We start from the raw sequence: 21,844 nt of genomic DNA, 5'->3' as shown, positions 1-21,844 counted from the left end.
TGATAGGAAATGAGACATATTAACTTGATCAGTAAATAAATAGTTAAATTTTATTTTAACTATTTATTTAATTTTATGCGACGCAACACTAATGCTTCAGTGTGAACAGCAAAATATTTTTATTGCACCATTTTTTTTTTAAGAATATTTATTGGGTTTTAACAAGGGAAGACAAGTCAAAAAGGTGAGGCAGTTAGGGCATAAATGCTACATCAAATCTAATCAGATAAATTGTAATACGGCAGATAAGACATACTTAATGTCTTGAAAGCAGTTGCAAGCAAGCTTTTTCAGACCGCTAGAATATAGAGTTTGCATAGGTGAATAGAGAGGAGGATAATATAAGTAAGTGTTGAACGAGTAGTTCATGCGAAGAGAAAGAGGAGATACTATCCAGTTGAGCTGCGTTTAAACCTTCGAGAAGTGAGATGATGTTGAGATTTGCCAGTGGGGAAAGTTAAACGAACAGAGTGTACTTAGATGACGTTCACTGCCTACCAATATCATGTCAAAAGAGGGTAAAAGGGGGGAGGAAATATCCGAGAGCTTAGGGGCTAGTAATATGTAAAGGGGAAAGAAAAAGGTAGAGTAAGAGGAAAAGAGTATGAAGGGGGGGAGGGGGATTATGAGCAGATGAATTAGTAAGAGTGGGTAGAAGTATGGAAATTTTGAAGAATGACGGTAGGGAAATGTGGGAACTGAGGTAGGGGAGTAAAGGGGGGAAGGGGTGTTTTACCCGGAGTCCCAGGTAATCGAAGGAGAGAAGATAGAATAAGAGATGAGAAGAAAAGGGAGAACTGTAGGAGAGAAATGTAAGTGGAAGTCAGTAGATGCGGATTCCGCCATGAGTGATGTCGAGGAGATAACTCGCTCCAGTTGCCTCATAGAGGCCTATGTAACAATGGATGTAACAAGTATGAGCCTGTGTAGAGAGGTCCCATAGAAGGACCAGATATAGTTACGGTGGTAGTGGAAAGAAAGTGACTGGAAAAAGAGGAGGAAATCAGTGGAGAAATATAGTGCACATTTAACAGCTCATCAACAGATGCCAATATCAACTAGTTAAATAGACAAATGATGCCACCGGGTTCGTGAGAGGATTCGTTGGACGACTTAGTAAGCTGGGATTCTGAAGAAAGAATGCCTGCTTCTGTACGGATAGGGATCCTGTGATATAGGAGGTCCATTTCCTGGAATATTGGGACTCTCTAGAAGTGGTCGGGGAGATGATTAAATTGAGTCTATCAAGACGTAGAAGGGAGTTGAGCTCTTGTTTGATGTCCGTCATGGTAGGAGGACAGTTGGAGACCCATTTCCGAAGAATGACCCGTCTTGCTATTAAGAGGCATGAGGATATCCACGGTTTGTTGTTCCTGAAAGATGACGTTTGGGAGGAAAATAGACCAATGACTGGCTGATCCATATATCCGAAGAGGAGCGGTAGTTGGTGAATGGGTAGTCTGAATGTAGTGATGACAGTTATGAAGTTGACCACTTGCTTCCAGAATGTGGAGATGGCGGGACAAAACCAGAGTATGTGTTGTAGTGTCGGTTTTTGGCTTCCGCATAGAGGGCAAGCAGACAGAGCTGGATCATTTTTTGAGTATATACAGGGCATGTAGGCACGATGGAGAATCTTAAGTTGTTCACGCCAGAATTCGTTGTGGAATTAAAGCCTGATAACAGATGGTCAGCTGTAAAGGCATTATCAAATGCTTTGATCCAGGATTTCACTGCACTGAATGACTCAATAGGTTTGGCATAAAGGAGGTTTAGAGGTCTGTATATGTTTGATATTTTATACTTTCGAGAAAATACCAAGACATCAATGAATGTCGTCTTAAATCTCACCGATTTGTTAGGTGCAACGGAATTGACAAAGTTCCTTACTTGGAGTATATAGAAAAATTAGTGTGTTGGTAGTCCGTAGGTTTGTAAGACATTGTTGAGATGTTTTGGAGAACCCGTAGAGGTGTCGTATAGGTGTTGTACCATAGTTCTTGGGCTAGCCAGATATCATAAGCATCTTGGGATTGCGGGGGAAAAAAGGAAGGGTTATGGTGAATGGGAGGAAAGCGAGAGAGCCACGGAGAAACCCCAGTTTACGCCTGACTTCCCTCCATGAGATGAGGGTATCGCGGAAAAGTGAATTATGTTTTAGGTGTGGTGGTAAAGAGTTGACTTTGGAATGTAATAGGGCTGAAAGATTGTAAGGATCTGCCAGTGCCGATTCAATGAGGAGGTTAGAGTAGTTTGAGGATTGAGTGAGCCAGTCTAGACCTATACGAAGCAGACATGAAAGATAGGCTCGGACGTTCGGGAGACCAGAACCTCCCTCGCTTTGTGGTAGGAAAAATTGCTCGATTCAATCTCGTTATATCACTGTGCCTTAGGAGAAGGGGTATAGTTTGAAGTGGATAGAGAAGTTTTGGAAAACCCACCATCTTAAAGAGGTGTGATCTACCCAGGAGCGAAAGCGGTAGGTCCTTCCACATTTCCAATTCCCCGATAATTTTAGCGATCGTGGTAGTGTAGTTTAGCGTATACAGAGATGAGGCTGACTTCCCTATCTTTATGCCTAAATAAGTGATAAATTTGGTAGCAATTTTAAAGACCGAGTTTTGCATCCACCCCGGAGGGTGTAAATGGAATAGTGGAAGCACCTCACTTTTAGAAAAATTTATGCGGAGCCCTGAGCAAGAGCGGAAGGATGAGAAAGTATGTTGAATGAATGGTAGGTCGAGGGACGGGTTCAAGGTAAAAATTAGAATGTCATCTGCAAACAAGGCCAGTCTCAACTCCTGCTGCCCAAACAGAACACGATGGAGGTCAGAGTGGAATAATAAGAATCGTGCTAAAGGTTCCAGGGCCAAGTTAAAAAGTAAAGGGGACAGAGGGCATCCCTGTCTGGTGCCCGTGTAAAGTTGAATGGGGTTAGATATGTGGCCTGCTGCTATAACTTGGGCTGATGGGGATGAATAGATGGCTTGAATCAGCATAAAAGGGCCTTCAAATCCAAACTTCTGTAGCGTTAAAAAAAGCCATTCGAAGTTAACATTGTCGAATGCCTTTTCGGCGTCTAGTGAAATTACCGCTGCATCTTGGGGCATGCCGTTAGTGGCTTGGTTCAGAACAGATATCACCTTGCGAATATTTGATGTTGCCGAACGCCCCTGCACAAAACCCGCTTGCGATGCATGAATGAGAGTAGGTATTATAGTTGCAAGGCGTGAGGCTATAATTTTTGACATGAGTTTTGCGTCGAGGTTCAGCAGGGATATTGGCCGATAGGATCCTGGTTCTGTCGGGTCTTTATCTTTTTTGGCAATCAGTTTAATGTGGGATTGAAATCCGGAGGGAAGGTAACTCCCTCCCATCTGGATAGATTGAAAAACCGATTGCAGGGTAGGAGAAAGGGTGTCAGTCATGAATTTGTAAAATTCGGCTGTATAGCCATCAGGCCCTGGGGCTTTACCATTCATGAGCTATTTAATGGCTAGGGAAATATCTGTCTGAGTGATGGGAACATTCAGGGCTTGAAGTGTAGCAGGATCTATTTGAGGCAATGAGACAAGGTCCAGGAAGGAGGTGGCTTTAGTAGTGTCTATTGGGTCAAAGCCGTACATAGTTTGGTAGAAGTTTTCTAGGATGGAAATAATGTCTAAAGGGTCACTTTTTAATATTCCCTGTGCGTCTCCTCAAAGATGCTATGAGAGTAGGGGTGAAGGGTTTTTTGCATAGCCGTGCTAGCAGCTTGCCCGGCTTATTGCTGAATTTATGAAATTGCAAGTCAGTACGGGATTGATGTGTGGCCTCTTGAGCTGCTGCCCATGTGTCAAAATGTTGTTTAGCTTCTGACTATGCTTTCCTATTTGCGTGAGAGTTGAGACTCGCCAAGTCTTTCTGTGCCCGTCAAAGACGGAGGCTCGCCGCTGTATAATTTCGGAGGAGATTTTTCTTATAGGTAGAAGTAAACGCTATAATTCTACCTCATAGGACCGCGTTGCCCGTCTCCCAAAAGAGATTAGGGTTTGTTTGGTGTTCTGCATTTGTCTCACAGAACTCGCTCCAGGTAGTGTTTAAAATTCGGAGCAGGTCCTGGTTATTTGCCAGAAAGGATGTGAAACGCCATGTGCGCGAGTGTTGGTTATGTTGAATCAGTTGAATGGAGACAGAAATCGGGGAGTGGTCAGAGATCGCTATATCATGAATATTTAAATCCGAAATGCTTTGTAGTAAGGTGGGGTTGACAAAGAAGTAATCAATTCTGGACAAAGTGTGATGTACGGGGTAGAAGAAAGTAAATTCTTTTCCATCCGGGTGATTCAGACGCCATACGTCTGTAAGTTGTAGTGCTTCTGTAAAGTTGGTCAATAGCGAGTGTGTTAGGGGGGGAGTGGAAGGAGTTGGGCAATTTGGTTTATAAGGTTTCGATTTATCTTCCTGTGCGGTCATGTATTGGTTGAAATATCCTCCCAACACAAGTGGGAGGTGCATAAAATTCGATAGCTTTGAGGACATATCTTGGAAGAATGGTTTGGGTGAGGAGTTCGGGGCATATATATTAACTAATACTAGAGGGGAGGAGTCTAGTTTAATGTGTACAGCAATATAACGCCCCTCCTCGTCTGTAGCTAGCGTTATGATGTTTGGGGTAAGGCACTTATGTATGAGGATAATTACTCCCGCTTTGCGATTGTTTGAGGGCAATCTAGCACCTGTTCTACCCATAGTTTTTTCATGCGCGCGAAGTCCGAATGATTTAAGTGAGTTTCTTGAAGGAACGTGATGTCTGTTTTCAGTCGTTTGAGATGTCGAAGAATGGTCATACGTTTATGGGGTGATCTTAAACCCTTTACATTCCATGATACTACACTAATCATGTAAAAGTGGGCATGTGGGTGATCAGAAATGAATTAGGAACTATCCTATGTGGTAATAGCTCCGCGATTTGAGCACTATGTTCCCTATTCTCTTGTTGCAATGTGAAAAGTTGATGCGTTGTGGGGTCTCTGGGTAAGAGGAAAATGAAGGAAGAAAAGCGAAAAGTGGAGGGAGGGGGGGAAATACAGATATCAGGATGACCCAACATGGGTCTAATACAATAATAAAATTAACAATAAACAGCATAAGCATCATGAACTCCACATTATTCCGCATGGTATCTTTCATCCTTAACCTGCGTTACCGGAGATGATAGGGTGTGAACCCTGCACAGAGGGGCTGCGTTTTCCAATACAAGAAGAGGAAGGCTCCTGTATATAGTGTGGTTGGTCAGCATCAGGGGGTACAGCGCACCCTAGAGTCGGCAGCAGCGCAGTAGTCAAGGAGTAGAGTATTATAGATATACCAGTTTGGGAAGACATGAAAGTGAACCAGAAAACCTGAGTAATAACTGAACATCATAGCCAGTTGACAACAAATTAAGACAGAAAAATATGTTAACATGAGGCAATAAGTACCAGTAAGTAGGTATGTAAATATGGTGTTCAACGGCCAGGATGCGCTATTAAGGTGGTCTGTGTTTTGCTGGTGAAAAGTTGATGCGTTGGTGCTTCGGCGGTTCTTTTCGAGGGCCACGCTGGTCTCTCGGGCCGGGGTCTCGTGGTGTTAGCTTCGATTGGTGAGGGCCCATGATGTCAGATAGAACATCTTGAAGAAACAGAAGGGCTTCCTCTGGGTGTGTGAACGATTTGGGTTCCCCTGTGGGCGTAGTGAAACGTAGTGTAGCTGGATATGCTAGGGTGAATTTGACCCCTTTTTGAAACAGTGTAGCGCAAACCTGTTGAAATGCTTTTCTTTTGTGGGAAACTTCTTGTGAATAGTCAGCAAAAAGTAATAGCTTATGACCATCCAGCTGTGAATGAATTGAGTATAGCTATCCGGTCAGTGTAGTTGAGATATTTGACGATTATTTAGCGTGGTGTGCGTCTATCATTTGAAGGTGCGCCTAGTCGGTGTGCCCTTTCAACCTGGCAGGGTTGCGGAATGCCTAGAGCTGCAGGAATGCGTTTGGAGCAGATATCGGCTAATGAGCCTGAGTTGTAGGATTCTGGGAGGCCTACGATGCGTAAGTTGTTTCTGCGTGAGCGATTTTCCAAGTCATCCAGCTTGTCTAATATACTCTGTTGCTCACGTTTAGATTGTTTAACACCGGCCTGCATAGCTTGAAACTCATCCTCCAGATCAGAGAGGCGGTGTTCTGCGTCTGATATGCGTTTGACATTTTCGCTCAGGTCTCTTCTAAGCTGCTCTATGCCCTGTGTAACTGCTCTGTCAACTGCCTGGGTAATGGTGGGTAATAGTAGAGAGGCCACAGCCTGGGCAATCTCTTCATACCCAAGTTGATCTGTGGACTACATGTGTCAGCATGCCCTACTGTGGTAGTGTGGGGAGGCTGTGTCTCCCTCCTACTTGGTCCATGGACTGGTTCAGGCTCTGTGTCCATCATAGTGGAGCTGTCTGTCCTGGGACTTGTTGTGCTGCTGCTGCCCTCTGTAGTGTGGTTGGTGGCCATCTTGGCTGCAGGAGAGGGAGAGATGTGCCTCGTGAGCTGTGCAGCGGGATCGTGGCCGGGTGCCGCCGGCCTCAGGTATCGATCCATGCAGGTTCAGGTGAGTTGCTGATAGGCACTTCCGTGCCTATTAGCCGGGCTCTCCAGTGCAGGAGGCCGAAGTTGTATGCCAGGGGATTCCGGAGCCGCGGGATGCCGTCCCTGCTACATGCGTCGCTGGAACTGGAAGTATTGCACCATTTTGACCTTTTTAGTAATAAATCCTATGTTGAACTGTTTCTAAAGCTCTTTAATGCAAACTAAGAATCCCTGTCTCTGAAGAGTGCTACTGTGTGTTTTAAACCTCTATATACATCTGCCTGCGGTGACAGTGTGTATACAGACGATTATTTAAACATCATAGTGTTACTGCTAAGATTGGTGAGTTTCCTCTTTCTCAGTACAAAAAGGAGGTGGTGGCAGTGTGAAGGGTTAATTGCGTAATTAACCTGACCCAGTAACAATCGCTCTCAGGCTGCGGTACATAGATTGTGGTCCATTAGCTGGAAAATCTTTGTGCAGGGTGCAGCTGAGTTGGTATTGTTACGCATGTGACAACGCAGTTTTAGATTGGCTAGTCCTTTGGTCATGAGTTGGTGAGAAGGGCTGGGGGTCTGGCGCCGCATCCGTCACACAATTAACCTAACAGCATGCCTTTGGAGTACTGGCAGAAACACACCTATGCAGAGATAGCATGTAAACTCCAGACAGGTGCGACCATGACTGGGATTAGAACCCATGACCCATGTGCTGTAAATTCTGAGTACTAACCACTAAGCCACTGTAGGAGAGAGAGTTTGAGTTGGAATGTAGAATAGTTACATGATTAAAGAGAAGGAAGATATATAATTATATTGGGTAATTAGAACTAGACATTCAAATTATTTGAGAAAAAAGTGTGAAAATGTTTGACATTTGAAAATAGAATGTATGACATTCATTAGGAAATGCATTAGTTGTCTGATCATTTTGGAGAAACAGCAGCCCAAAAAAAAAAAATTATAATATAGGTGTGCTTTTTATTTTAAATTATAAGTATTCTCATATGCAAACAGATAAACGCCAACAGGACAAAGCCCGCGGTTGTGCGCCACCTAGCGAACATATCCGGCATTGCATCTACAAATGCGCCCAACGTCATTTCGTATTTACGAACAGGAAAGAGTCTAAAAAGTAGACTCTTTCTAATCAGCTTGCTGGGCGCCTTTCTGAAGACTGACAGGTCTTGATTGATTGAGTCTGCCTGAATGTTCAGCGTCTGCTGGTAGACTCAATTCTTAGTAAATCAGGGCCACAGTGTCAAGATCTTTTTTGACCGCTAAAAGCAGTGGGTAACCTCCTATGTGTGTCGCTTCTGTGTTACACAGTTTTTCCAAAAGCGATTTGAGGATGGCCCTCTTACGCATTGTGTTTTTAGATAAGTAAGGAAGGAGTTGTGTATGAGCTCCATTAAAGTTTATAATACAGAGTTGCCATGCTTTGTGGAGAATGGCTTTTTTCACAGAATAAAAGTATATCTGACAGAGGTGTCTAGGGTCTTTTGGGCCCAAGCCTCAATTAACTCGCTCTATTTCAATGACATTCTCAGCGGTATCCCCTAATAACTGGTTAAAGATATCTATTATTGTGTCCCATAGATTAGTAGGAGAAATTTCAGGGAGCTCTCTGAGGCATATGTAATTTCAATGATTGCAGTCCTCGAGGTCTTCCTTTTGTAATTGTAGTTTAATCATGTAAGGTAGTGAATCTTGAAGACGCATTTCCACATATTGGAGCCACTGTGTTGTCATTGTAGAGACTGCCTTCACTTCATCTATGCGGGTTGACAGCTGAGTAGTGGACTGTTTAAGAGCACAGCTATTGTCTGTTATCTCTGGATTAAGTGCAGTCGGTGGAAGGACAGAGTCATGTGTTGGCGGTTCTGACCAGTCATAAGATTCTGGGGAAGGTGTCCCCATTGAGGTTTCCCCAGAGGAGGTAGCACGAGTCGCACCATTTTGGCTGTTGGAGGCTCAGTTGTAGTTGCAATGAGGGGGCTAAAGAAGCATTCAATGCCGGGTTCTGAAGTGTCCCTCTTCCTTTCCCAAATGTTCTTATTTCAGAACATTATATACAGAGGTGATAGAATTTTAAAAAGAACGCTGCTGATCGTGAAATATAAATCCAGTATACAGGAGCTCCTAAGATATACACCTCACTCAGCCATGCTCCGGACACTCCCCTCCAGATTAATTATACCTTGTTTTTTTCAAGACAAATTTGGGTTTCATTTGGTGGTAAATGGTAATGGATATCACTGATTTTTTTTTTATTATGAAAGAAAAACTGCCACAAAATAGTTAAAGGAAAAAATTAAAATTAATTCTCTATTTATTTGCTATTATCAGAAGCTACCACCAAAGAACAACCCAAAATAAATTCTCCTGCTCCTGAAAATCATAACAATACCACATATGTTATTATTTGTTGTTTGTACCCGTAGTAGGGCCCAGAAACAAGAGTGCATGTTTTGCTTTTTTTCCCACCTAAAACACACTCATTTAAAAGTTTGTTTGTTTTTTTAACCACTTGACCTCCAGAGGATTTACCTCCCTTAATGACCAGGCCTCTTTTTGCTACTCAACGCTGCACTAATTCAACTGATAATTGCGCAGTCATGCATACTGCACCTAAACGAAATTTACGTCCTTTTTTTCACACAAATAGAGCTTTCTTTTGGTGGTATTTGATCACCTGTGCGCTTTTTATTTTTCACGCTATGAACAAAAAAAGGCCAAAAATTTTGAAGAAAAACAATATTTTTTACTTTCAGCTATAAAAAATATATAGTAAACTCAAAGTTAGTTATAAATTTAGGCCAAAATGTATTCTGCTACATTTTTTTGGTAAAAAAATTCCAATAAGTGTATATTGATTGCTTTCTGTGAAAGTTATAGCGTCTACAAACTATGGTATAGATACTGCAATTTACGCCATTTTTTTGCTATACAGCGCTGCGCTACTTTAACGGACAATTGCGCGGTCATGCAAAATGGTACATAAATGAAATTTACATCCTTTTTTCCCCACAAATTGAGCTTTCTTTCGGTGGTATTTGATCGCCTGTGCGGTTTTTATTTTTTGTGCTATAAAAAAAAAGGCTGACAATTTTGAGGAAAAATAACAATATTTTGGACTTTTTGCTATAAAACATGTCCAGTAAAAAAAAATTTAAAAATCAAATTTAGTCATAAATTTCTGCCAAAATGCATTCTGCGACATGTCTTTGCTAAAAAAAAAACAATATGTGTAAAATAATTGGTTTACGTGAAAGTTATAGCGTTTACAAATGGCGGGAAAGATACGGCGATCAGCGACTTATGGCTGCGATCAGTGACTTATGGTGGTGATCAGCGACTTATGGCAGGACTGCGGGACTGCGGCGGACATTTTGACATTGGGGGGTACTGACTTGGGGTCACTGACATCCCCAGTGACACCAATACAGTGATCAGTGCAAAAAAAAAAAAACTGATACTGTACTAATGGCACTGGGGAGGAAGGGGTTAAGTTTATTATTCAGGGAAAGGGTTAACTGTGTGAGAGGAGTGTTTTACTAGGGGGGGGTGGGTACTTCAGGGAACACCGTTGTTTGGGAGAGAGAAACTCTTCTGTCCTGATCAGCGTGTCCGGGAGCTGTCAGGGAACTGACAGAAAGCACAGCTACTGCAGCTGTGCTCTCTGTCAGCGATTGCCGCCAATCGCCGGGACATAGCCGGTGACGACCGGCTGTGACCCGTCGGCAGGACAGGTAGGGTGGTGGCGCACCTCGCGCGCACCCCCTACCTGTTTTAAAAACACACGTTTTAAAACGTGGTTTTGCCCAGCCGTGCTGCCCTGCCGCCGTATTTCTACAGTGGCTGGGCGGCATGTGGTTAATTTACCTAAAATACACCAGACTTAACCTTTGATCCTTACCATGACTTTTGACTCTAACCCTGGTCCTGATCTAGATCAAACCATGATCTAGTTATTTTATCTTTTTTCTTTTTACACACACTTCTTTCTTTACACTTTTATCCTCTAGCAATACCATTTTTTTTCTATTTTCAAGAGCAGAAAAAAAACACAGGGACGGGCTATACAGTGACTGATAACTGCGATATTAAATCAGAGGCTATCATAGCCATCAGTTGATTTGGAACTGGGCCTCCCTGTTCCTGTGCTCTTGGTGAGAGCCCAGTCTCTGTGTGGGAGTGTGTTGTGTAGCGCACTCCCAGCACAAATACAGTTACGCATACAGTCAAGTCCATAAATATTGAGACATTGACACAATTCTAACATTTTTGGCTTTATACACCACCACAATGGATTTGAAATGAAACAAACAAGCTGTGCTTTAACTGCAGACTGTCAGCTTTAATTTGAGGGTATTTACATTCAAATCAGGAGAACGGTGTAGGAATTACAACAGTTTGCACATGTGCCTCCCACTTGTTAAGGGACCAAAAGTAATGGGACAGAATAATAATCATAAATCAAACTTTCACTTTTTAATACTTGGTTGCAAATCCTTTGCCTTCAATTACAGCCTGAAGTCTGTAACACATAGACATCACCAGACGCTGGGTTTCATCCTTGGTGATGCTCTGCCAGGCCTCTAATGCAACTGTCTTCAGTTCCTGCTTGTTCTTGGGGCATTTTCCCTTCAGTTTTGTCTTCAGCAAGTGTAATGCATGCTCAACCGGATTCAGGTCAGGTGATTGACTTGGCCATTGCATAACATTCCACTTCTTTCCCTTAAAAAACTCTTTGGTTGCTTTTGCAGTATGCTTTTGGTCATTGTCCATCTGCACTGTGAAGCAGCGTCCAATGAGTTCTGAAGCATTTGGCTGAATATGAGCAGATAATATTGCCCAAAACACTTCAGAATTCATCCTGCTGCTTTTGTCAGCAGTCACATCATCAATAAATACAAGAGAACCAGTTCCATTGGCAGCCATACATGCCCACGCCATGACACTACCACCACCATGCTTCACTGATGAGGTGGTATGCTTAGGATCATGAGCAGTTCCTTTCCTTCTCCATACTCTTCTCTTCCCATCACTCTGGTACAAGTTGATCTTGGTCTCATCTGTCCATAGGATGTTGTTCCAGAACTGTGAAGGCTTTTTTAGATGTCGTCTGGCAAACTCTAATCTGGCCATCCTGTTTTTGAGGCTCACCAATGGTTTACATCTTGTGGGGAACCCTCTGTATTCACTCTGGTGAAGTCTTCTCTTGATTGTTGACTTTGACACACATACACCTCCCTCCTGGAGAGTGTTCTTGATCTGGCCAACTGTTGTGAAGGGTGTTTTCTTCACCAGGGAAAGAATTCTTCGGTCATCCACCACAGTTGTTTTCCGTGGTCTTCCGGGTCTTTTGGTGTTGCTGAGCTCACAGGTGCATTCCTTCTTTTTAAGAATGTTCCAAACAGTTGTTTTGGCCACGCCTAATGTTTTAGCTATCTCTCTGATGGGTTTGTTTTGTTTTTTCAGCCTAATGATGGCTTGCTTCACTGATAGTGACAGCTCTTTGGATCTCATCTTGAGAGTTGACAGCAACAGATTCCAAATGCAAATAGCACACTTAAAATGAACTCTGGACCTTTTATCTGCTCATTGTAATTGGGATAATTAGGGAATAACACACACCTGGCCATGGAACAGCTGAGAAGCCAATTGTCCCATTACTTTTGGTCCCTTAACAAGTGGGAGGCACATATGCAAACTGTTGTAATTCCTACACCGTTCACCTGATTTGGATGTAAATACCCTCAAATTAAAGCTGACAGTCTGCAGTTAAAGCACATCTTGTTCGTTTCATTTCAAATCCATTGTGGTGGTGTATAGAGCCAAAAATGTTAGAATTGTGTCGATGTCCCAATATTTATGGACCTCACTGTATATGTAGCACCATGGAAGGAGACCAACTTCTGTAAGACGGTAAAGTTGTGGGAATGGGAACTTCAACTTACCTGTAACAGGCCTCTCCCCTCTGTATCTTGATTATATCTTATTGCTTGCTAAAAAAATAACCAAAACAAAACACTAGAATCTCATTGAGTGAGCAAAGTTATATGGTGTATTCGGGGGGGGGGGGGGTTTCAAGTGTCCAGTCACTTGAAGGTAAGTGCATTTATATGGAGCACAATACATGTATTCTTAGACCATGGGTTATCCCATGGTCTAAGAATACATGTATTGTGCTCCAAGATAAGGAAATTACAGGTAAATCTAAATTTCGTTTTTGTTTTTCATTTTCCCTTGTTCTACGCTGTACATTTTTTTCTGCTAGTGATTCCTTGAAGACTAGGATTAAAATTAAAAGTTTTTTTTGTGTTTACAGATGCCTCAGCTGGAAAAAAAACTTCAAAGAGAGTTAGGTGAAAGTGCAAGAGTTGTTGCCTGCCGTTTTCCTTTTCCACACTGGATTCCAGATCACATATTTGGGGAAGGTGAAGACACTGTCTGGGTATATGACTTGGGAGCACTAAATAAAAGAGAACTTAGGGATGGTGTACAAAATCAGTGCAAGAACCTGTCTACCAAAATGTAAATCAAGTCTGCTTTTAAAGTTTTTTTTTTTTCCACTTTAGAGAGTTGGAAAATCTCTGCATTGGTGCACACATCAGTTTTGATCACTTTTTGATGAAACTTTGCCATTTGAAACTCATCAAAAACCCCATTTCTGAGAAACTCCATTTAAAAAAGAAATCTTATTAGCTTAAAGTTTCAGGTTGCTTTCTAAAATGTACCAGAGTAGCTTAGTGTCTATGTGCCTGATGGGCAAAACTCATGTTTAGTCATAAATGCATCTGTAAAAATTGTTTTTTTTTTGCTGGTGGCTAATTTCAGCACTATGATCTCTTCTCACTAGGTGCCACTGTCTGTGAAGGTTTATTGGCTTTTGTGCACAATTTTTCCTAAGGCTCACTGTTTCCAACCCTTCCACAAAGTTTCAGTTGAATTCTTGATAGGTAAGGTTGTTCCAAACATCTTGGAGAACTAACCACAGATCTTCTATGGATGTAGGCTGCCTCAAATCCCTCTGGCTCTTCATGTAATCCCGGTTGTTAGTAATATTGGCTGTATGTTTGGGGTTGTTGTCCTGCTGCAGAATAAATTTGGGGCCAATTACACACCTCTCTGATGGTATGGCATGGATAAGTATATCTGCCTGTATTTCTCAGGATTTAGGACACCATTGATCCTGACCAAATCTCCAACTCCATTTGCAGAAATGCAGCCCCAGACTTGCAAGGGATCTCCACCATGCTTCACTGTTGCATGCAGACACTCTTTATTGTACCGCTCTCCATCCATTCACAAACTTTTGCTACAGCTCAATAATCCAAATTTTGACACATCAGTCCAGAGCACCTGCTGCCATTTTTCTACACCCCTGCTTGAAAATCACTTAATTCATCTTTAATCTCTCCCCACTGCTATCTCCCTGGCCTTTAAGAGCTTCTAAATTTGGATCATGTGACTGCTGTTATTGTCTGTCACAGCGGTCACATGATTGGAAAGCTCCGATTGCAAGTATGCATGGATCCCTGCCAGTAACAGTGCTGGGAGCACTCAGGGCACATGCTCTCAGCACAGAAATGTGTTTGCATAGGGCTACAGCCTCTTGGCGTTAAAGCCAACCTGCCAACAGGCCGCTTGTAAGTGTGCTTCCAGCAGAAAGAGCTTAATGTACAGTTGTTTTGACAAATATACACTTAAACAAGTGTGGTGCATACAATATCACTTGACTATAAAACATTAGGTCAATACTATCTCTTTACCAAGAGTGTTTACTGTTGTCCTTGCTTTTATTGGGTTTTGAATGCCACACTATCCAATATTCATTGTAATAAAGAAATTACTCTGATGTTGAAATTTGCATTTCTTATGCCATACCATTGTGGAAAAGAATAAACATGGATTAAATTAATCAAATCAAAATGTGTGTTCATTTACATACTATGGGGCCCATGTACTACAACAAGTTTATGAGGCCATTCGTACTGAGGAAAGGGAGCATTAACCCTAGCTTCAATCAAGAATAATTGTGTAGAGATAACCCTGGGGATTTCAACCAGCTGATCCAATTTTTAAAAAATTGTTAGGACAACCCCTGTGCTGGTACACCAATTTTTTCTCGCAACTGAGAAACATTTACCATCTGTTTCCACTGTTGTGTGTTGGGGAGCTGGTGAAATCCATCTTTGCGCTTTAGGTTTACATGTTATGAATAGTAAGAGACAAAAAAGACTTTGGGTCAAGTAGCAAATTAGTAGAAAAAAATTGTATTAATTATATCCTGAAGTTTCCAGTACTGAAAAGTATTTGGGTATTTCCAAAGCATACAGTATGTATCATTTTACCTGTACCCCCTTCACATCTTGCACACAAAGGAGAGTCCACTTTTATGCCATCGGAAAATCTTTTGGAGTATGTGATAAGTCCTATGTATAATAAACAATTGTGTAAATTTCTGTGCGGTGGAGAGAGAAACTTCTAACACAAGGTTGATTTACTAAAACTGGAGAGTTCAAAATATGGTGCAGCTGTGCACAGAAACCAATCAGCTTCCAGGTTTTTGCATTAAAGCTTATTTGTACAAGCTGAAGTTAAAAGCTGATTGGCTACCATGCACAGCTGCACCAGATTTTGCACACTCCAGTTTTAGTAAATCATCCCCACTCTGGGAAAGTAAGTGAGGGGAGAGAGCTGGAGAAGGGGATGAGGTGAAGGCCGTGTGGGACGCTGGAGGACCAGACCAGGCCTGTGGTAGTAAGCCCTTGCAGACCGCCAACTCCGGGTTCCCCAAAGTGCAGTGTCTAAGCCCCAGCCTGCTTCTTCACCAGAGCCCCTGATGGTGGGGATGGACTTGCAACAAGCTAGAACCAGGTTGTGGTGCCCAGGTACGCCCAGCTGAGGATGCGGAGACCACTCACGTGAGCGGAGTACAATGGCAGGAGACAACAGGGAAACCGATAGACAAACCGAGGTCAAGACGGGTGGAAATCAAGCACAGTCAGTGGACGAAGCCGGGGTCAGTACGGTAGTCGGATACAGGAGTAGCAACAGACAGGAGCTCAGAGAACTAAGAAGTTGCTCAGGCAAAGTGGACTAGACTGAGCGAACTAGGAGCAGGCCAGGAAGTGATGGATGGGAAGGAAATAAAACCCAGAGAATAACATATGACGCCCATAGGTGAGCACAGACAAACCACACATGTGAAAGAAATCAGGAACAGCACTGCAGCAAGGAGGTAAGAATACACAAGCAAGAAACTTCAGGCTAACTTATGGCAGTAACCCCCTTCTTACAAGGTTAAGAGGAAACTTCTGATGAAAAAATTCCACCAGACGGGGTGCAGAAACAGCAGTAGAAGGAATCCAACACCTCTCCTCGGGACCATATCCCTTCCAGTCAATTAGATACTAAAGCTTCCCTCTGCTGAATTTGGAATCCAAGATTTGCTTGACTTCATACTGATCCGAAGTACTCACTATTGGGAAAAGATGACGATGAGGACAGGAAAACCTGTTGATGATGTCCTTCATCTCAGAAGAGAAACATGGAAAACATTAGGGATTCTCAGATGTGAAGGGAGGTGAAGCAACAGGATTGACCTTGCAGAGGATGGTAAAGGGACCAATGAAATGAAGAGCAGATTTCATAGAGGGTACTCGTAGATGGATATTCTTGGTAGAGAGCCAAACCTTGTCACCAGGGAGAAATTTGGGACTCACACGGCGATGACGATCTGCGACTACTTTGTACTTGGAAGCTGCCAGATGTAAATTCTTGGAAACCTCTGCCCAGATGGAATTGAATGATTTTTGTGTCTCTGCAGCTGTGGGCACCACAGAAGAGATGGGAACAGGAAATGGCACAGAAGGATGATGGCCATACACAGTGAAAAAGGGAGACTCACCAGTCCTGGCACTGGCATGGTTAAGGTAGAAGGTCTACCCAATCATCCTGATGGGCCAAAATGAAGGCACGAATATACCATTCAACATTCTGGTTGACCCTTTTAGTTTGGCAATTAGACTGTGGATGAAAGTCCAACTTGATTCCGAAGAATGTGGCCAGAGCCCTCCAGCAGCAAGCTGTAAATTGAACACCTCTATCACAAACGATGTGCGAGGGCATACCATGAAGACAGAAGATTTCCTTAATGAATTTCGAACCCAAAGTGATGGCAGAAGGTAGTCCTGGCAGAAGTTAGTCCTTTCAGTGGAGTTAGGTAACACATTTTGTCCACAACCACCCAGATAACGGTGGAACCTGCTGAGGGGGGTAGTTCAGAAAAAGTCCATGGATATGCAACGCCAAGGTTCATCTGAAACAGGTAGAGGTAAAAGAAGACCTGCTGTAAGGGAATTCCCGTGAGAGGGCTAGTGAATAGACGTGCGCATGCGCACAGAAATGCGCGATAGCGCACACGCATGTGCATGTGCACACAAACAGGGAAGATTGGCGCCAGACGGACTATTTAAAAGGTACCTCTGTCTGTGCTGACTGCTGACTGGTCTTCAGCTGTTCATTGTTTCCTGCTCGGAGGCGGGATGAAAGAACTAGCAGGGGTGTCGCATCAGACATACTCTCCCGCAAAAGGGGGCTTCGTAATTCTCCTCGTAGGAGCTTTTGGAGACCACCTTTATCCTCTGCTGAACGTCTTTGATAACAAGACTCCAACTCTACCTCTACTGTGGTGATGCTGGTCACTATGTACTGACATGTCCAGTGAGACCTCCTAAGCCCTCTCCTAGCTGGTTCCATATGATGCACCCACAAGGAACGAGTCAAACGAATATCTGCTTCCTTCTTCACTTGCAACGTGCTGAAAGAACTATTTCTGTTTTAGCAATTATATACCCTGGTGCCTGTATCTATTTCATGGATTCTACCTTTGCTAATCAATACAATATCCCTCTCTGTACCAAGAAACAAAGATTTTCGGTCCATCTGGCTGATGGTACTGGTATCAGTTCTGACCCAGTTCCTCATCAAATGGAAAGGCTACGGTCCAGAGGATAATCCTGGGAACCATCCGCTAATGTCCATGATCCATGGTTAGTGCAGGCTTACCTTCATCTTCATCCTGAAAAACAAGCTTTAGTAGGCATCCAGAGGCTGCCCCTAAGGGGGGGGGGGGGGCAATGTAAGGGAATTCCCGTGAGACGGCTGGCGAATAGACATGCGCACAGAAATGCGTGATCATGCACACGCATGCACACGTGCACACGCACGGCTAAGATTGGCGCCAGATGGACTATTTAAAAGGTGCCTCTGTCTGTGCTGAGTGCTGACTGGTCTTCAGCTGTTCCCTGTTTCCTGCTCGTTCCTGTGTGATTTCCTTGTTGCTGACCCGGCTTGTTCCTGACCTGACTCTGATTACTCTCCTGCTTGATACGTGTTCCTGACTTCGGCTCTGCTCCTGACTTTGGCTTGCTTATGATTTGGTACCTCGCTGTCCGCCCGATGATGACCCCGGCTATTCCTATGACATTGCTCCTGTCTCCCATCCCAGCTTCCTGTCTTACTCTGGTGCACACCTGGTGATCTACCATACCAGCTCTGCATAACACTACTGATCCTGAATCGGAGGTTCATCAGTCTTCCAAAGTCTCCAACTGCAAGAGCTGCAAACAACATCTGCTGGCGCTCTTGTCCCCCTTGTCCCTAGACACCCTCTGTTCCACTTCCAGTGGGGTCAGGGCTAGTGACACAAGTGAGGCCGACTTCGTCATTTCAGTCTCCAATCAGGTATGTGACACCTGCAGGAGCAGACATAGAGGACTTAGACTGAACACAAATGGAGCAAGCTTGAACATATTCTTCAACATCCTTCCGCAGTGAGGGCCACCAGTAATGACACTGCAGAAAGGCACAGGTACGTTGCACACCAGGATGTCCAGAGAGTTTAGAGTCATGTGCCCATCTGAGTAGCTTGGAGCGAAGGGCGGGGGCCACAAAGGTCTAGACTGAAGATGAGTGGTGGCCAGGATACGATTGGCAGAAATAATCGGTTCCGGTTCAATATGACACTCAGAGTCAGCAACGTCAAATGATCTGGACAAGGCATCTGCACGGGCATTTTTGGAACTGGGCCGGAAGGTAATGTCAAAGTTAAATCTGGCAAAGAAGAGAGCCCATCGCGCTTGTCTGGGATTCAAATGCTGGGCGGATTGCAGATACTGGAGGTTCTTATGATCAGTATAAATCAGGATATGACATGGAGATCCCTTCAGCAGATGTCACCATTCTTGCAGCCAGCAGTTCTCGATCCCCGATGGTGTAATTCCTTTCAACATACGAAAACATCTTAGAGATAACGGCACAAGGACGGAGCTTACCATCATGCATTTGGAGAAGGACGGCCCCCACTCCCAAAGATGAAGCATCTACCTCCAAGAAGAAAGGCTGGAAAATGTCCGGATGTACAAGAATAGATGCAGAGAGAAAGGTGGATTTTAGTTTGTGGAATGCCTCGACTGACTAAGGAAGCCAGGTTCTGGCGTTGGAACCCTTCCGGGTTAAACAAGTGATTGAAGCCACCAGCGAGGAATAGTCAAGAATGAACTGATGGTAGAAGTTGGTGAATCCCAAGAAGCGCTGCGTGACTTTCAAACCAGAGGACTGAAACCTCCACGGAGGTCTAGCTTTGTGAAAATTTGAGCATCCTGTCAAAGGGTTCGAAAATCAAAGGTAAAGGGTACCGATTCTTAACAGTGATTGCATTGAGACCTCTATAATCAATGCAGGGCTGGAGCATACCATCTTTTTTCTCCACAAAGAAGAAGCCAGCCCCAGCAGGAGAATTGGACTTACGGATAAATCCTGTCTGCAGATTTTCCTGGACGTACTCAGAGATGGCTTGAGTCTTAGGAATGGAGAGAGGGTAGACTTTACCACGAAGTAGACAAGTCTCAGGTTGGAGGTCAATAGCACAATTGTAGGGACAGTGAGGAGGCAAACAGTCAGCAGCTTTCTTACAAAAGACATCTTGGAAGGCTTATAATACATATTGAGCATTGAAGAGGTGGTGACCTCAGCCACAGGTACACAGAGAGGCAGGAGAACTTTAGGGAGACAAGTCCAATGGCATTGTGACACCCAGGACAATACTTGGCCAGAGTTCCAGTCTTGGTAGGGTGAGTGTTTCTGCAACCATGGAAGTCCAAGAATGATGGGACTTGAAGACTTAGGAAGGATCAGGAAGGAGATTTCCTCACAATGAAGAACACCAACATGCATAGTAATGGAGTTAGTTTGGAACCGTAGAGGTCCTAAGGCCAAGGTAGAGCCATCAACTGCAGATACTGATAGGGTCATCATCAAGGGGACAAGAGGAATGCCCAATTCAGCGGCCAATGATTGCTCGATGAAGTTCCCGACTGCCCCAGAGTCCACATTAGCAGAAACCTGGTATGAGTTCAGGGCCCAATGAATGGAAACAGGTATAATAAATCGAGGGAAGGTGGCGGAATTCAGGTTCTGGTCTAGATCACCTCCCTCAGAGTGACCTAGACCCGAGAGCTTCCCGGACGGATAGAACAGGACTTAATTATATGATCTTCGGCAGTAAAGGCATAGAGCAAGTCGTAGGTGATGCAATCGCTCTTGTGGAGTAAGGCGTATTCAGCCTAACTGCATAGGCTCTTAAGATGCCGCCACCATTGCAGAGGTAGATTGATCAGGTGACTTCTGGAAAACATGAGCTAATGAACTCACTGGGGGGGGACGTGGACCAGCCCTTTCCAGATCTCCCTCCTGGAAGCGGACATCGATTTGAATGCTAAGAGCAATCAAGTCATCCAGGCTGGTGGGTATGGTTCTTTCAGCTTTCAAAAGGTTGCAGAAAGGGCCTTATTATTCCATGCCAGTTCTGAAGCTAAGGTGCGAAACTGAACTGCATTTTGTCCAACAGTCATGCTACCTTGACGAAGCTGAAGAAGAGCTCCTGCAGAAGAGAAAGTCCTGCCAGGCACATCGAAGGTTTCACGGAAAGCCTGCAGGAAGGCTGAAAGACTGCAAATAGTTGGATCTTGACACTCCCACAGTGGTGAGGCCCAAGCCAATGCTTCACCAAAAAGGAGGGAAATCATGTATGCCACCTTGGAATGGTCAGTAGAAAAATGGTGGACTGCTAGTTCAAAGTGAATTGAGCACTGATTTATGAATCCCCAACAAGCTTCGGGATCACTAGAGAAGTGAGGCGGTGGAGGCAGTTAGAAATTCAAAAGACTGTGTTCCACTAGAAGAACAGCAGGGTTTGGAGCAGCAGGAACTGGAGCAGGGACCGAAACAGAGGGTGAGGAAGTGGACACAAGCTGCAGCTAATCCAACCGGGAGGAAATTTCCTGCAAACACTGCATAATACATTCTTGATAGGCCTGCTGGACATACACTCTCTGTGCCAAACACTGAAGTTGTTCCAGAAGAGGCTTTGGTGTCTCTGAGGAGCTCATGGTCTGAGCAAACTGTCATGGACCTGTGATAGTGAGCCCTTGTAGACCACCAACTCGGGGTTCCCCAGGGCACTGTGTCTAAGCCCCAGCCTGCTTCTTCACCAGAGCCTCTGATGGTAGGGTACACAGGGAGTCAGATAAAGGAGTAGCAACAGACAGGAGCTCAGAGAACAAAGAAGTTGCTCAGGCAAAGTGGGCTAGACTGAGCATGTCTTATAGAGACAAGCAAACTAGGAGGTGGGCCAGAAAGTGATAGTAGCGAAGGAAATAAAACCCGGAGAATAGCAGATGATGCCCATAGGTGAGCACAGACAAACCACACATGTGAAAGGAATCAGGAACAGCACTGCAGCAAAGAGGTAAGAATACACAAACAAGAAACTGCAGGCTAACTTGTGACAAGACCACAGAGAGAGTTAAGGAAGAAGGAGGAATTACTGACTGCTGATATTTCTGATGAATCTGGTGAACTGTCCTGTGGGCCCATGGTTCAGAGTGCTGCTGTCTGGAGAGATCTGTGAAGGAGGAACCACAGGAACACTGGGAGCCCCCATCTACAGAGAGACCATCAGCTACCTGACCAATGCCACAGATCAGGTGAGAGAATTCCATTCTCAAGCCAACTTGCCAATGACACTATTCAAGTCTGCTGCTTTCTGCCTAGTTTAACTGACACTGTTCACAAGTTAAGGTCTTGTTCACCCAACTTTAATGGACTCTTATGGTGAAATAAGAGTTTTTCACGCTTTTGGTGGGGCATAGGAAGTCATGCTGGAGCTTATAGTTCTCCT

The 21,844-nt window shown here is 44.0% G+C and overlaps 2 protein-coding genes across 9 annotated transcripts in view; one reads left to right on the top strand and one right to left on the bottom strand.

Annotated features, from left to right (window-relative positions):
• The window catches only part of ATPSCKMT (ATP synthase c subunit lysine N-methyltransferase), a 311,720-nt gene extending 297,191 nt beyond the window's left edge, over window positions 1-14,529 (top strand). For 4 of the 8 annotated variants that reach the window (XM_089681052.1, XM_089681055.1, XM_089681051.1 and 1 more), the window contains one exon: window positions 12,926-14,529. In XM_089681052.1, coding sequence (XP_089537178.1) covers window positions 12,926-13,135 — 210 coding nt within the window. In that variant the 3' untranslated portion in view covers window positions 13,136-14,529. The remainder of the gene's footprint in view (window positions 1-12,925) is intronic. The other 4 variants (XM_089681058.1, XM_089681056.1, XM_089681057.1 and 1 more) reach the window with 2 other exon arrangements.
• Window positions 1-21,844, bottom strand: part of MSANTD3 (Myb/SANT DNA binding domain containing 3) — a 517,687-nt gene that overhangs the window by 51,141 nt on the left and 444,702 nt on the right. The window lies entirely within an intron of this gene.

The sequence above is a fragment of the Staurois parvus genome, unplaced genomic scaffold (assembly GCF_062004578.1).
Source record: "Staurois parvus isolate SC_StPar_1 unplaced genomic scaffold, SC_StPar_1.0 ptg000257l, whole genome shotgun sequence".
Classification (NCBI taxonomy): Eukaryota; Metazoa; Chordata; class Amphibia; order Anura; family Ranidae; genus Staurois; species Staurois parvus.
Note: the sequence above shows the minus strand (reverse complement) of the source record. Positions and strands in the feature narration are given on the sequence as shown.